General features: G+C 47.8%; 1 protein-coding gene across 1 annotated transcript in view; it reads right to left on the bottom strand.

Annotated features, from left to right (window-relative positions):
* Positions 1-200: 200 nt before the first annotated feature.
* LOC311026753 (pleckstrin homology domain-containing family G member 3-like) overlaps positions 201-13,750 on the bottom strand; it is a 19,732-nt gene continuing 6,182 nt past the window's right edge. The window contains exons 3-18 of the mRNA XM_084030451.1: positions 12,770-12,870; positions 12,070-12,139; positions 11,950-11,996; positions 10,949-11,099; positions 10,425-10,556; positions 10,149-10,331; positions 9,924-10,016; positions 9,659-9,745; positions 9,487-9,520; positions 9,141-9,242; positions 9,028-9,060; positions 7,052-7,062; positions 6,546-6,821; positions 3,906-4,082; positions 2,342-3,794; positions 201-2,088 (exon numbers count right to left, since the gene is read on the bottom strand). Of these exons, the coding sequence (XP_083886577.1) occupies positions 1,193-2,088; positions 2,342-3,794; positions 3,906-4,082; positions 6,546-6,821; positions 7,052-7,062; positions 9,028-9,060; positions 9,141-9,242; positions 9,487-9,520; positions 9,659-9,745; positions 9,924-10,016; positions 10,149-10,331; positions 10,425-10,556; positions 10,949-11,099; positions 11,950-11,996; positions 12,070-12,139; positions 12,770-12,870 (3,846 nt within the window). The 3' untranslated portion in view covers positions 201-1,192. The remainder of the gene's footprint in view (positions 2,089-2,341; positions 3,795-3,905; positions 4,083-6,545; positions 6,822-7,051; positions 7,063-9,027; positions 9,061-9,140; positions 9,243-9,486; positions 9,521-9,658; positions 9,746-9,923; positions 10,017-10,148; positions 10,332-10,424; positions 10,557-10,948; positions 11,100-11,949; positions 11,997-12,069; positions 12,140-12,769; positions 12,871-13,750) is intronic.

The following is a 13,750-nucleotide window of genomic DNA, read 5'->3' on the forward strand; positions in this document are numbered from 1 at the left end:
ATTAACACGATCTGAAACACCAGCAAGAGAGACCACATCAGACCAGGTTCGGACAGTTCGATTTGATGTTTTCTGTAGACCTGTTCCCCACGAAGATCCTCTGAGCTGTCTTTGGGTCTCTTCGTGGACTCCTGGACTGAAGGAATACAACCTGTTGATGTGGAGGATCAATAAAAGAACGTGATCAATAATAACAGACAGTCTGTTGATGTGTTTATTTATCGCCATGGAAACGTGTTTAACAACAGTTACAGAGATAAAGGTTCGTTTCTATTTATATGGGGGGGGGGCAGCAGTTAAAGGTTCAAGTCCTGAGTCTGCCAGCGTGCCACCGAGCAAGGCTTCGTTAGAAAACAGCACTGTATTAATGTGTGTGTGGAGAACAAAACCGGATTCATTAGGAAATAAATTAATAATAATAAATCATTCAAATGCTGGAATACATTTAAAAAACTAAAAAGGCACCAAAATAGAGAAATTAATTATTCATATAAAACTAATTCATCATTTGTACACTGGTGTTAAAATAGTTAAGATGATATTTGCATATTGAAGGTAAATATAAAAACGTGTTCATGTGTGTAACATTTGGGAAATATATTTAAATGAGGGAAATAAATCTCTATGAAAAACGTACTCATTTTATATTTCATTCATTTCAGTGTTTATTTGACCATGTGTCTCGACTAAAGCATGTTGAGTCCACGCCCTTAAACGGACAGTCCACCAGGATAGCGCCTGTTAGCTAACCAGCTAGCACCAGTCCACTCGAATGTTAGCTAACCAGCTAGCACCAGTCCGTTAGCTAACCAGCTAGCACCAGTCCACCCGACTGTTAGCTAACCAGCTAGCACCAGTCCACCTGACTGTTAGCGAACCAGCTAGCACCAGTCCACCCGAATGTTAGCTAACCAGCTAGCAGGCGTTTAGTTTACGTAGGAATGATCGTTTATATCAAAATAACAACATCCTATACAAAAGCTGCTTTTACTTAATATTCTGACTGAAGATTATTTGTATTTGATGATTATATAAAGATATTTACATATTATTAGATATTTATCTACAAAATGCCAGAAAGGATTCTGGGTAAAAATTTCGACAGAGTTGTTTGTGGATCTTAAGATGACGAGCTGATCACAGATCTGTTGTTTTCTTGGGTTTCAGGGATTTGGTCTCTGGTCTGAATGTTTCAGCTCCGACTCTGGAACTTTTCTCTCAGATGTTTGACTACACTTTGCTGACCGCCGTCCGTCTTCTGCAGTTCTGCGTCCTGATGGTCGGCGGACGTCGCCGCGCCATCAAGCTCTTGAGGCCTCGCCAGCTCACTTTTGTCTTTCACGTCCTCCCTCTGTTTGTACTCGTCGGACTCCTGGTAGACGCGGCAGCGGTCGATGACGGCCATGATGGAGATCTTCTCTCTGCTGGTCGGTGAGCGAATCTGAATGTAGTTGTCGTCTCCTTCTTCCTGTTTTGCTTCCTTGGCGGTTTCTGGAGCCTCTGACTGTGAAAGCTTCTCCATGACGAGGACCTTGTGTTCGGCATCGTCCGGTAGCGCCGCCTCGGCTGCGATGTAGTAACCATTGTAGTCGCTGTTGTAGTCGCCGTCGTAGTCTGCAATCGCGGCCTGTTCCTGGAGCTTCTGCAGCTCGGTCCTCTGAGCTCGACTCAGCCGAGGGTCCAGAGAATGAGCTCGCTGCAGCCGCTTCCTGCGCTCCTCTCCGTCCATGTCCCGGCCGCAGCCAGGCTTGTACAAAGGAACATCGCCACGAGCACCATCAGCGAGGAGGGGGCTGGAGGAGCAGCTGGAGTGCCTCCTCAGACCGCCGTCAAACATCTGGTCCGGGATAGACCGGCTCCGGCTGACAGGACTCTTCTGGGAGCTGCTGTGGTTGGAGTATCTGGAGCAGAGCTCTCGGACGTCGGGCCAGCTGAAGCCCTCGATGGGAGGGGAAGGACTGAGCGGACTGGGAGGGGCGTGGGAGTGACCTCGGCCCGGGGTCAGAAACGGCACCTCGTCTACAGGGTTCAGCGGAGGAGAGGTTGCCTGGTTAAAAGAGACCAGCGGCAGGGTCAGGTTGGATTTACCTGCAAAACACAAAACAGGGGGAATTTAAAATAAAACATACGTCACCATATCACCTGATAATTTCAACCCACCCAACCAACCACCAACCGACCAACCAACCACCCAACCAACAAAAAACGAACTAACTAAAATCAGAACAAACCAGAACCTGAGATCAGGCTTCTAAATTGATCGATGTCAGATCTTACTAGTTCTAAGTTCATCTTGAGACAAGCTAAATGTTTTAAAACCCTCAAATCTCATAAACTGTACCTGCACTCTCCTTCTCCTCCACCATGCAGGGTAATGTTTTTTTGTTGATCAGGACCCCCTGACTCCCCTGCTGGACCATGGGTTTGGTTGTTTTGATTCGCTGGCTGTACTGACGGGCCAGATTGAGGACTTTGCTCTTCATGTCCTCGCGTGGCCTTTCGCCCTCTGCCTCCACCTTCAGCTGGGCGACCCGAGGAATCGAAGCCCTGAGGCCGACGGATTCTTCCCCAAATACCTTCAGACTTCCGGTCTGATTCACACCAGAAGATTTGAGCTTGTGGGCCGAAGGACTGGTGGATTCCTCTGTAATGGTACTGAGGTCAGACCCTCCACTCTCTCTGTCACAGTTCTTATTCGTGGTCTTCACCACCTCAGAAAGGTTTACGGTGGGGGTTCTGGAGTTCCTTGGAGCTTCTTGGGACTGTTTATGCCCTCTGTCATCCCTTCGGTTGATCTCCCGCTCCATTGTCTGCCAGATCTTGATCATTTCAGATGAAGGTCTGAACTCTTCATCCTCAGATGGATTGTCCTGCAAGCTTTGAGACCTGGACCAGTGGCATTCTTCTATATCTTCTGGATCTGTGCTTCTCTGATCAGACTTGAAAGAGTCCAATGAGTCACTAGAGACGATGTGACCCCGGGTATCTGAGGGTAAGGCAGAGTTTGACTCATGATTAGGGGATGTGGTGGAGCTGGAGGTTTTGTCCTTTGGGATGCTGTTGAGGCGGCTGACGGAGCTCCTGACCAGTCCAGTCGGGATGTAGGTCAGGCTCTCCCTGCGCTGAAGGCTGAAGGTGGCGTCCTGGTTCTCGGCGTTCTCATAGTAACTTTTGATTTTGCCGATGAGCAGCTGGTCCTGCTTGGACAGCATGGAGTCCCGCCTCCGCCGAATGCCTCGGTCGGCGTCAAAGAAGCAGTCGTCCCGAGGAGAAAGCAGGGTCAAATCTGTCATGCTGAAGGTCTCTGCAGGATCAGAACACATACTGTTGAGCCGCATAATTCGGTCGGCGGGTTCGGCGCTGAGGCTGAGGCTGCTGTTGGTCCTGCTGGGTAACCGTGGTGAAGCACAGCCAAGGGAGCGGTTGTCATCCTGGACCAGGCTGCCTCGTTTGATGCTGTTGCTGAAGTGCTGAGCGATGGCGCTGGCTTTGTCCAGGACGGAGGAAGGAAGGATGCTGGCGGCGTCATCCCCCTTCCCTGGCACCTCCTTCACATCCTCCTCATCCTCAGAGGATTCACCGCTGCTCTGGTTTTTTGAGTCTGAATCCAGGATGGCAGAGGACGCTGGCTTGCTGGACTCTGCAGCTCTTCCAGGTTTCAGTTCTTCTGAGTTTCGATGGTACGCCGAGGTCCTGGGAGGTGTAGCAGACAAACGGTCCGGATCAGAGGAGGGTTCTGGTTCAGGGTTTTCTGTCATTCCAGACTCTGACGCCGTCTCTTTTTCTGTGGAGGTCTGCAATCGAAGAAGATCCAAAATGGGGCAAATAATTAGAACTGAAGAAAACTGAACACCTTCAACATTTTATGATGAGAAGAAAAAAGAAAACAAACAGATTTGTTTTACCGGAATAGGCAATGGAAACTTGATGATGTAATTTGTCGAGTTCCATGGTTTCCTCTCGGATCCGTTATTATTTACCTGCTCACATGTGGGTTCAGATCCACCCAGCTCATCTTCCTCAGGACGTCGGCCATTTTCTTTGTTGCAGCCATCAGAGGAGACGCCGTCGCTGTCCGCCGTCTTCGACAAATACAACAAGACGCCAAAGACAATCCGTATTATTACAGACAGAAGGAGTCTATCAGTTAGCAGATGAGTGCTTGTTATGAGCACACATGAATCCGTCTCTGTAACCACCATGGACAGGAAGCTGTATGGCCAACACCTCTAAAGTCTTCATCTAGCATGGTGACGTATTTACACTAAACACCTCTAGTCTCCATCTAACACGGTGACGTATTTACACTAAACACCTCTAGAGTCTCCATCTAACACGGTGACGTATTTACACTAAACACCTCTAGAGTCTCCATCTAACACGGTGACGTATTTACACTAAACACCTCTAGTCTCCATCTAACACGGTGACGTATTTATACTAAACACCTCTAGAGTCTCCATCTAACACGGTGACATATTTACACTAAACACCTCTAGTCTCTATCGAACACGGTGACGTATTTACACTAACACCTCTAGAGTCTCCATCTAACACGGTGACGTATTTACACTAAACACCTCTAGAGTCTCCATCTAACACGGTGACGTATTTACACTAAACACCTCTAGAGTCTCTATCTAACACGCTGACTTATTTACACTAAACACCTCTAGTCTCCATCTAACACGGTGACGTATTTACACTAAACACCTCTAGAGTCTCCATCTAACACGGTGACGTATTTACACTAACCACCTCTAGAGTCTCCATCTAAAACGGTGACGTATTTACACTAAACACCTCTAGAGTCTCCATCTAACACGGTGACGTATTTACACTAAACACCTCTAGAGTCTCCATCTAACACGGTGACGTATTTACACTAAACACCTCTAGAGTCTCCATCTAACACGGTGACGTATTTACACTAAACACCTCTAGAGTCTCCATCTAAAACGGTGACGTATTTACACTAAACACCTCTAGAGTCTCCATCTAACACGGTGACGTATTTACACTAAACACCTCTAGTCTCCATCTAAAACGGTGACGTATTTACACTAAACACCTCTAGTCTCCATCTAAAACGGTGACGTATTAACACTAAACACCTCTAGAGTCTCCATCTAACACGGTGACGTATTTACACTAAACACCTCTAGTCTCCATCTAAAACGGTGACGTATTTACACTAAACACCTCTAGAGTCTCCATCTAACACGGTGACTTATTTACACTAAACACCTCTAGAGTCTCCATCTAACACGCTGACGTATTTACACTAAACACCTCTAGAGTCTCCATCTAACACGGTGACGTATTTACACTAAACACCTCTAGTCTCCATCTAAAACGGTGACGTATTTACACTAAACACCTCTAGTCTCCATCTAAAACGGTGACGTATTTACACTAAACACCTCTAGAGTCTCCATCTAACACGGTGACTTATTTACACTAAACACCTCGAGAGTCTCCATCTAACACGCTGACGTATTTACACTAAACACCTCTAGAGTCTCCATCTAAAACGGTGACGTATTTACACTAAACACCTCTAGTCTCCATCTAAAACGGTGACGTATTTACACTAAACACCTCTAGAGTCTCCATCTAAAACGGTGACGTATTTACACTAAACACCTCTAGAGTCTCCATCTAACACGGTGACGTATTTACACTAAACACCTCTAGTCTCCATCTAAAACGGTGACGTATTTACACTAAACACCTCTAGTCTCCATCTAAAACGGTGACGTATTTACACTAAACACCTCTAGTCTCCATCTAAAACGGTGACGTATTTACACTAGACACCTCTAGAGTCTCCATCTAACACGGTGACTTATTTACACTAAACACCTCTAGAGTCTCCATCTAACACGGTGACGTATTTACACTAAACACCTCTAGAGTCTCCATCTAACACGGTGACTTATTTACACTAAACACCTCTAGAGTCTCCATCTAACACGGTGACGTATTTACACTAAACACCTCTAGAGTCTCCATCTAACACGGTGACTTATTTACACTAAACACCTCTAGTCTCTATCTGGACATCCAGCATCTAGACTCAGTTAGTACCAAGACTCAGTTAGCATCAAGACTCAGTTAGCATCCAGACTCAGTTAGCATCCAGACTCAGTGAGCATCCAGACTCAGTTAGTACCAAGACTCAGTTAGCATCCAGACTCATTTAGCATCCAGACTCAGTTAGCATCCAGACTCAGTTAGTACCAAAACTCAGTGAGCGTATTGGAGTTGTTAGAAAGCGTCGGAGCATCTCTGAGGTCAGCGATCCTTCAGCTGCTGAACTGAGCGTTGATGAGAAGGTCTACAGGTCAGCAGGTCTGCAGGACTACAGGTCTGCAGGACTACAAGTCTGCAGCTCAGCTGGTTTAGTTCTGCGCATTAAGCTCAGGCACTGACAACAGAGAGCTCCGGAGTAGCAGGAAGTGATGTATGAGCGCTGTGATCCATGACGTTAGTGTGTTATGGAGCTGGAGCAGTGATGGAGGAAACCTGAAGAAGAACGTCACCATGGCAACCCCTGTTGAAAGCAGAGCCTGGGCCCCGTAGTGCCAGCAGGAGATGGCAGCCAGCACAGAGCTGGCAAAGTCCTCTACCTGCTCGTCCTCCAGCAGAAGGTCGTCCGGCTCACCGTCTGAAGCCGACGCCCCACGACACCGTAGTGTCCCCACCTCCTCCTCTTCCTCCTCTTCCTCGCTACAGACAAGCTCCAGTGAGTCCTTCCTGCTGCCCAGCTCCTCCTCCTGGTCCAGGATGGAGCCTAGAGTGCTGCTGGTTTTGCCGGGCTGAACAGAGAAGACCTCCTGACTGACTGAACGCTGATGTCCTTCTGATGATTCAGCACCGGCTGCCATTTCTACCACTAACGTGATGCTGACTCAGTACAATACAACACATGTACAGCACTACTACACGTATGTAGGTATGTCTATAAATATACATACATATATGTATGTATGTATGTATGTATGTATGTATGTATGTATGTATGTATGTATGTATAGATGTTTCTTACCTTTAGGACGACTGTGTGACGACGGAATCATCAGCAGAAGAAGAGCAGAGGTGATGATTAGTTAAACACATGATTATTATCATTATTGTTATTATTATTACTACATTTTTCACCCAAAAAATTAAATTGACACCATCTACAACAACCTGACCACTTCCCCTGCCTTCACCACCTCCCCATCTCTCTCTCCGACCTGTGCCACAGAGTCCCTGTCTCAGTTCTCCCGTGTCCCCTATGGAGCTACCCAAATTCATGGTTTAGGACCGTCTCCCATCTAACCTTGTTAAGGACTGTCTCCCATCCAACCTTGTTAAGGACTGTCTCCCATCCAACCTTGTTAAGGACTGTCTCCCATCTAACCTTGTTAAGGACTGTCTCCCATCCAACCTTGTTAAGGACTGTCTCCCATCCAACCTTGTTAAGGACCGTCTCCCATCCAACCTTGTTAAGGACCGTCTCCCATCTAACCTTGTTTAGGACTGTCTCCTATCCAACCTTGTTAAGGACTGTCTCCCATCCAACCTTGTTAAGGACTGTCTCCCATCCAACCTTGTTAAGGACTGTCTCCCATCTAACCTTGTTTAGGACTGTCTCCCATCCAACCTTGTTAAGGACTGTCTCCCATCCAACCTTGTTAAGGACTGTCTCCCATCTAACCTTGTTTAGGACTGTCTCCCATCCAACCTTGTTAAGGACTGTCTCCCATCCAACCTTGTTAAGGACTGTCTCCCATCTAACCTTGTTTAGGACTGTCTCCCATCCAACCTTGTTAAGGACTGTCTCCCATCCAACCTTGTTAAGGACTGTCTCCCATCCAACCTTGTTAATGACTGTCTCCCATCCAACCTTGTTAAGGACTGTCTCCCATCCAACCTTGTTAAGGACTGTCTCCCATCTAACCTTGTTTAGGACTGTCTCCCATCCAACCTTGTTAAGGACTGTCTCCCATCTAACCTTGTTTAGGACTGTCTCCCATCCAACCTTGTTAAGGACTGTCTCCCATCCAACCTTGTTAAGGACTGTCTCCCATCCAACCTTGTTAAGGACTGTCTCCCATGCAACCTTGTTAAGGACTGTCTCCCATCCAACCTTGTTAAGGACTGTCTCCCATGCAACCTTGTTAAGGACTGTCTCCCATCCAACCTTGTTAAGGACTGTCTCCCATCCAACCTTGTTAATGACTGTCTCCCATCCAACCTTGTTAAGGACTGTCTCCCATCCAACCTTGTTAATGACTGTCTCCCATCCAACCTTGTTTAGGACTGTCTCCCATCCAACCTTGTTTAGGACTGTCTCCCATCCAACCTTGTTAAGGACTGTCTCCCATCCAACCTTGTTAAGGACTGTCTCCCATCTAACCTTGTTTAGGACTGTCTCCCATCCAACCTTGTTAAGGACTGTCTCCCATCTAACCTTGTTTAGGACTGTCTCCCATCCAACCTTGTTAAGGACTGTCTCCCATCCAACCTTGTTAAGGACTGTCTCCCATCCAACCTTGTTTAGGACTGTCTCCCATCTAACCTTGTTTAGGACTGTCTCCCATCCAACCTTGTTAAGGACTGTCTCCCATCTAACCTTGTTTAGGACTGTCTCCCATCCAACCTTGTTAAGGACTGTCTCCCATCCAACCTTGTTAAGGACTGTCTCCCATCCAACCTTGTTAATGACTGTCTCCCATCCAACCTTGTTTAGGACTGTCTCCCATCCAACCTTGTTAAGGACTGTCTCCCATCTAACCTTGTTTAGGACTGTCTCCCATCCAACCTTGTTAAGGACTGTCTCCCATCCAACCTTGTTAATGACTGTCTCCCATCCAACCTTGTTTAGGACTGTTCCCATCCAACCTTGTTAAGGACTGTCTCCCATGCAACCTTGTCCCCCCGTACACAATACCCCCGCAGTAGATCAATCTTCATTTAAATATCCGTGTTAAGTTAGTGACAGTGACGTCGTCATGGTAACACTGATGTTTTTACCTTTGCGGCTCTTCAGTATTTGTCTGCTCGGCTCTGAAGAAGGAAGAAATTAAAAAGTGAAGAAACAAATCTATAAACAGGAAGTAATCCATGTTGTTTGTGTGTCTGTGTACCGGACTGTCGTCGTCCCTGACGACCCTCTTGTGTAAACTCATCAAACTGACTGGACAGAGCTTTCTTCAGTCGCTCTGGACTGTAACGATACCTGGGAGGGTCTACAGATGACAACAACAATAACAACCGTTCAGTGAGTCCAGCTGAGGGTGCAACAACAACAGTAACAACAGTTCTGGTTCTGGTCTGGGAGGCAGACACCGTTTCCACATTTAAGAGTTGGCTTAAAACCTTCCTCTTTGACCATGCTTATAGGACGCCCTGTACCGGCTCTTAGTTATGCTGCTATAGGCCTTGACACACGGGGTCAGACTCTCTCTCAAATCACACAGAAACTTTACTTACAGATGGAATCCATTTCCAAGATGGCCTCTTTAGCCTGAAACCAAGCAGACACACAGTCATGTCCACGCTGATACTGGTCTTACTGGACTGTCTACTGGTCTGTCTACTGGTGAGTTTACTGGCATTACTGGTGTGTCTACTGGTGTTACTGGTCTGTTTACTGGTGTCTGACCTTCTGCGGGATGATCGCGTGGTGGTTCTCCAGAATGATGCGTTTGATATGATGAGCCCAAAGCTTCTTCTCCTCCACTGTCTTCGCCTGGAACATCAAGACAATGAAGAAGAAGAAGAAATCTATCCATCTCTCTCTCTCTCTCTCTCTCTCTCTATATATATATATATATATATATATATATATATATATATATATATACACACATACATATATACACATATACATACATATACAAGTGTAGAAGCAGAGGTGCAGGTCTCACCTGGACCGTGTGAGGCTGTTTGGGATGCTTATAATGAGTCACACTGAAGCTCAGAGAGTCTTTGGCACTTTCGACCAGCATCAGAGTGGAGCTCTGAAAGCACACACACACACACACACACACACACAGAGCCAGTCCAACAAACAAACATCCATTTTATTGAGACGAGGTTTTTTATTGAGACGAGGCGTTCAGGAGCCGCAGGAAACATTGAGAGAAACTCACAGAGATGTGTGTCTTGTAGACGTAGTGCTCGCCGCGGCGTTTGGTGATGAGCAGCATGCGGTGAAACAGGAAGAGCGTTCTCTCGTTTTTGGCTCGATGAACTTTGAAGGTTCCCTCCAGAACCAGTTCTCCGTAGGTGGTCAGGTCCGGACCCTTCCAGTTCAGCAGCAGGGACTGAACCTCCTGAAGGAAAAACAGAGCACGTAGTCGGTAACCATGACGACGCCTCCCTCTGGTGGGTCCTACATGTACCTAGTATGTGAACCTGGGACCGACCTGCAGCCTGACGGCGTGCTCGTGTTTCCTCTTCATGTCGTTGATGTACCACGCCACGCCCGTCATGGTGTAGATGGCGTCCTCCACTACCTCATAACCCTCCTCCTGGGGATCAAAGTGCTTTGCGATCTCCTGCCGGGGTCGTCGTCATCATCATCATCATCATCATCATCATCATCATCATCATCATCATCATCATCATCACATGTTTAGAGAGCTGATGGCCCGGGGGCCCGACTCTGTTCTGGCCTCATGAAATGTTTCTGGGTTATAATTTCTCACACAGATATCACACATCATCTACTGTTATTTAAAACAAACTTCCTTTAATTCAAACAGCTGATAAGAGGTTGCTATAGAAACCAAGTGTTCTGAGAGACAGAGAGGATGCACTAACTAATAACTAACTAAAGGCTGACTAACACCATAATGCTGTAAGTTGTACTGCTGTAATGTGGAATAATAATAATAGAAATAATAATAATGGATGATGATGATGATGCTCAGGTGTCTTGGAGTCGTACCTGGAGCAGCAGGTGGTATTTGAGGATCCTCTGAACAGGTTTGAGCAGGTAAGAACCAAGAGGCAGCGAACGCTTCAACGAAGCCTGCCGCTCCCGGAAGAACTTCGCCAGAGTTTTATTCCTCATGCACTCAGTCAGCGCTGCTACGGAACTGGATCAGGAGGTAGAATAATGAGATGTGGACAGGTAGGGACAGGTGAGACAGGTGAGAACAGGTAGGGACAGGTGAGAACAGGTGAGACAGGTGAAAACAGGTGAGAACAGGGGAGAACAGGTAGAGACAGGTGAGAACAGGTAGAGACAGGTGAGAACAGGTGAGACAGGTGAGAACAGGTAGGGACAGGTGAGAACAGGTGAGACAGGTGAGAACAAGTAGAGACAGGTGACACAGGTGAGAAAAGATAGAGACAGGTGACAACAGGTGAGACAGGTGAGAACAGGTAGGGAAAGGTGAGAACAGATGAGACAGGTGAGAACAGGTGAGAGAGATGAGAACAGGTGAGAACAGGTAGGGACAGGTGAGAACAGGTGAGAAAGATGAGAACAGGTGAGACAGGTGAGAACAGGTAGAGACAGGTGACACAGGTGAGAACACGTGGAGACAGGTGAGAACAGGTGAGAACACGTGGAGACAGGTGAGAACAGGTGAGAACAGGTAGGGAAAGGTGAGAACAGATGAGACAGGTGAGAACAGGTAGGGACAGGTGAGAACAGGTGAGAGAGATGAGAACAGGTGAGAACAGGTAGGGACAGGTGAGAACAGGTGAGACAGGTGAGAACAGGTAGGGACAGGTGAGATAGTTTAGCACAGGTAGGGACAGGTGAGAACAGGTAGGGACAGGTGAGACAGGTAAGAACAGTTAGAGACAGGTGAGCACAGGTAGGAACAGGTGAGACAAGTGAGAACAGGTAGAGACAGGTGAGAATGGAGAGGACGGACTTTCAAAGACTGAATAGTTAAAGTATATCGTTGCCATGACAACAGAGTGTGCGGTACTCACTTGGGGTAGTTGGTGCAGTACTGTGTGTAGATCTCGAAGTACTCGCTCTGAAACACAAACATCATGTTGACTTCAGCATGAACTCTGATGAAGAACACGAGGAGGAAGAACGAGCTTCACCTTCATCACGAAGCACCTGGCCACGCCCACCGGGTCGTTGTCACAGAGGTCGAGGGCCTGAAGCAGCTCGCTGTGGACAGGAAACACCGTCACCATGACAACCACCACAACTACACGCCCCCCTCTCCCTCCCCTTCCTCCCCCTTCTCTTCCTCCTCCCCATCTCCCCCTCTTCCTCCCCCTCCCCGTCTCCTCCTCCACCTCCCCCTTTTTCCTCTCCCTCTCTTCCCCCTCTCCATCTCCTCTTCCTTCTCTTCCTCCCCCACCACCCCCTCTCCTCCTCCTCCTCTCCCACCACCCCCTCTCCTCCTCCTCCTCTCCCTCCCCCTCTTTTCCTCCCCTCCTCCTCCTCCCCATCTCCCCCTCTCCCTCCCCCTCCCCGTCTCCTCCTCTCCCTCCCCCTCTCTTCCTCCCCTCCTCCTCCTCCCCATCTTCCCCTCTCTCCTCCTCCACCTCCCCCTCTTTTTCCTCCCAATCTCCTCCTCCACCTACCCCTATTTTCCTTTCCCTCTTTTCCCCCTCTCCATCTCCTCTTCCTTCTCTTCCTCCCCCTCTCCTCGTCTCCCCTCCTCGTCTCCCTCTCCTCCTTTGTTTTCTCCCCCTTTCATTCTCCTCTCCCTCTCCTCCTCTTCCTCGTGAACATGAACATGGGAGTCAACCACAGTGAAGCACAAAGGATGCTGATGCAGTTCTAGGTCACCTGTTGAACTCGTAGATGTCCTCGATGTTCCCAAAGAGACAGCAGACCTGCTCCGGCCGGATCGATAGATCACACTGATCGATGATGTGGGCTAGGTAATCCTGATGACAGTAATCTGATTACTTCCTCTGTGGATCAATACTTCAATCACAATGATCACATCTGGAGCAAACACCTCATTTTATGGTTCTACCGGATTTATTTGGATTATTTATTTTCCCTGTCTCACTCTCTCTGCAGGACACGTGTCCCTGTCACACTCTCTCTGCAGGACAAGTCTCCCTGTCTCACTCTCTTTGCAGGACAAGTGTCCTTGTCTCAGGCTCTCTGCAGGACAAGTGTCCCTATCTCACTCTCTTTGCAGGACAAGTGTCCTTGTCTCAGGCTCTCTGCAGGACAAGTCTCCCCATCTCACTATCATTGCAGGACAAGTCTCCCTATCTCACTCTATTTGCAGGACAAGTGTCCTTGTCTCAGGCTCTTTGCAGGACAAGTGTCCCTGTCTCACTCTCTCTGCGAACATGTGTCCCTGTCTCACTCTCTCTGTAAACATGTGTCCCTGTCTCACTCTCTCTGCAGGACAAGTGTCCCTGTCTCACTCTCTCTGCAGGACAAGTCTCCCTGTCTCACTCTCTTTGCAGGCCAAGTGTCCCTGTCTCACTCTCTCTGCAGGACACGTGTCCCTGTCTCACTCTCTGCAGTGTCTGTCAGAGTGTCCCGGTCTGGTGAGGACAGGCCGTAGATCCAGACCGCCACTCTGGGTCCAGGTTTAAGAGATCTCAGTGTTACATAAACAGCTAATCCAGCAGGTCTTAACATGTCAATTATAGTCTTTATTTAGAGGACACGATCACATGACCATGTCACATGACCCTGTCCTCACTTGGACTGTCTCACTGATGTCTGTCTCTTAAAGACACAACGACCAACAGGAATGTTACAATACTCTGTGGACAACACAGGGGCTTTTATTTTGAAGGG

The sequence above is a fragment of the Eutrigla gurnardus genome (genome assembly GCF_963514095.1).
Source record: "Eutrigla gurnardus genome assembly, chromosome: 16".
Taxonomy (NCBI): domain Eukaryota; kingdom Metazoa; phylum Chordata; class Actinopteri; order Perciformes; family Triglidae; genus Eutrigla; species Eutrigla gurnardus.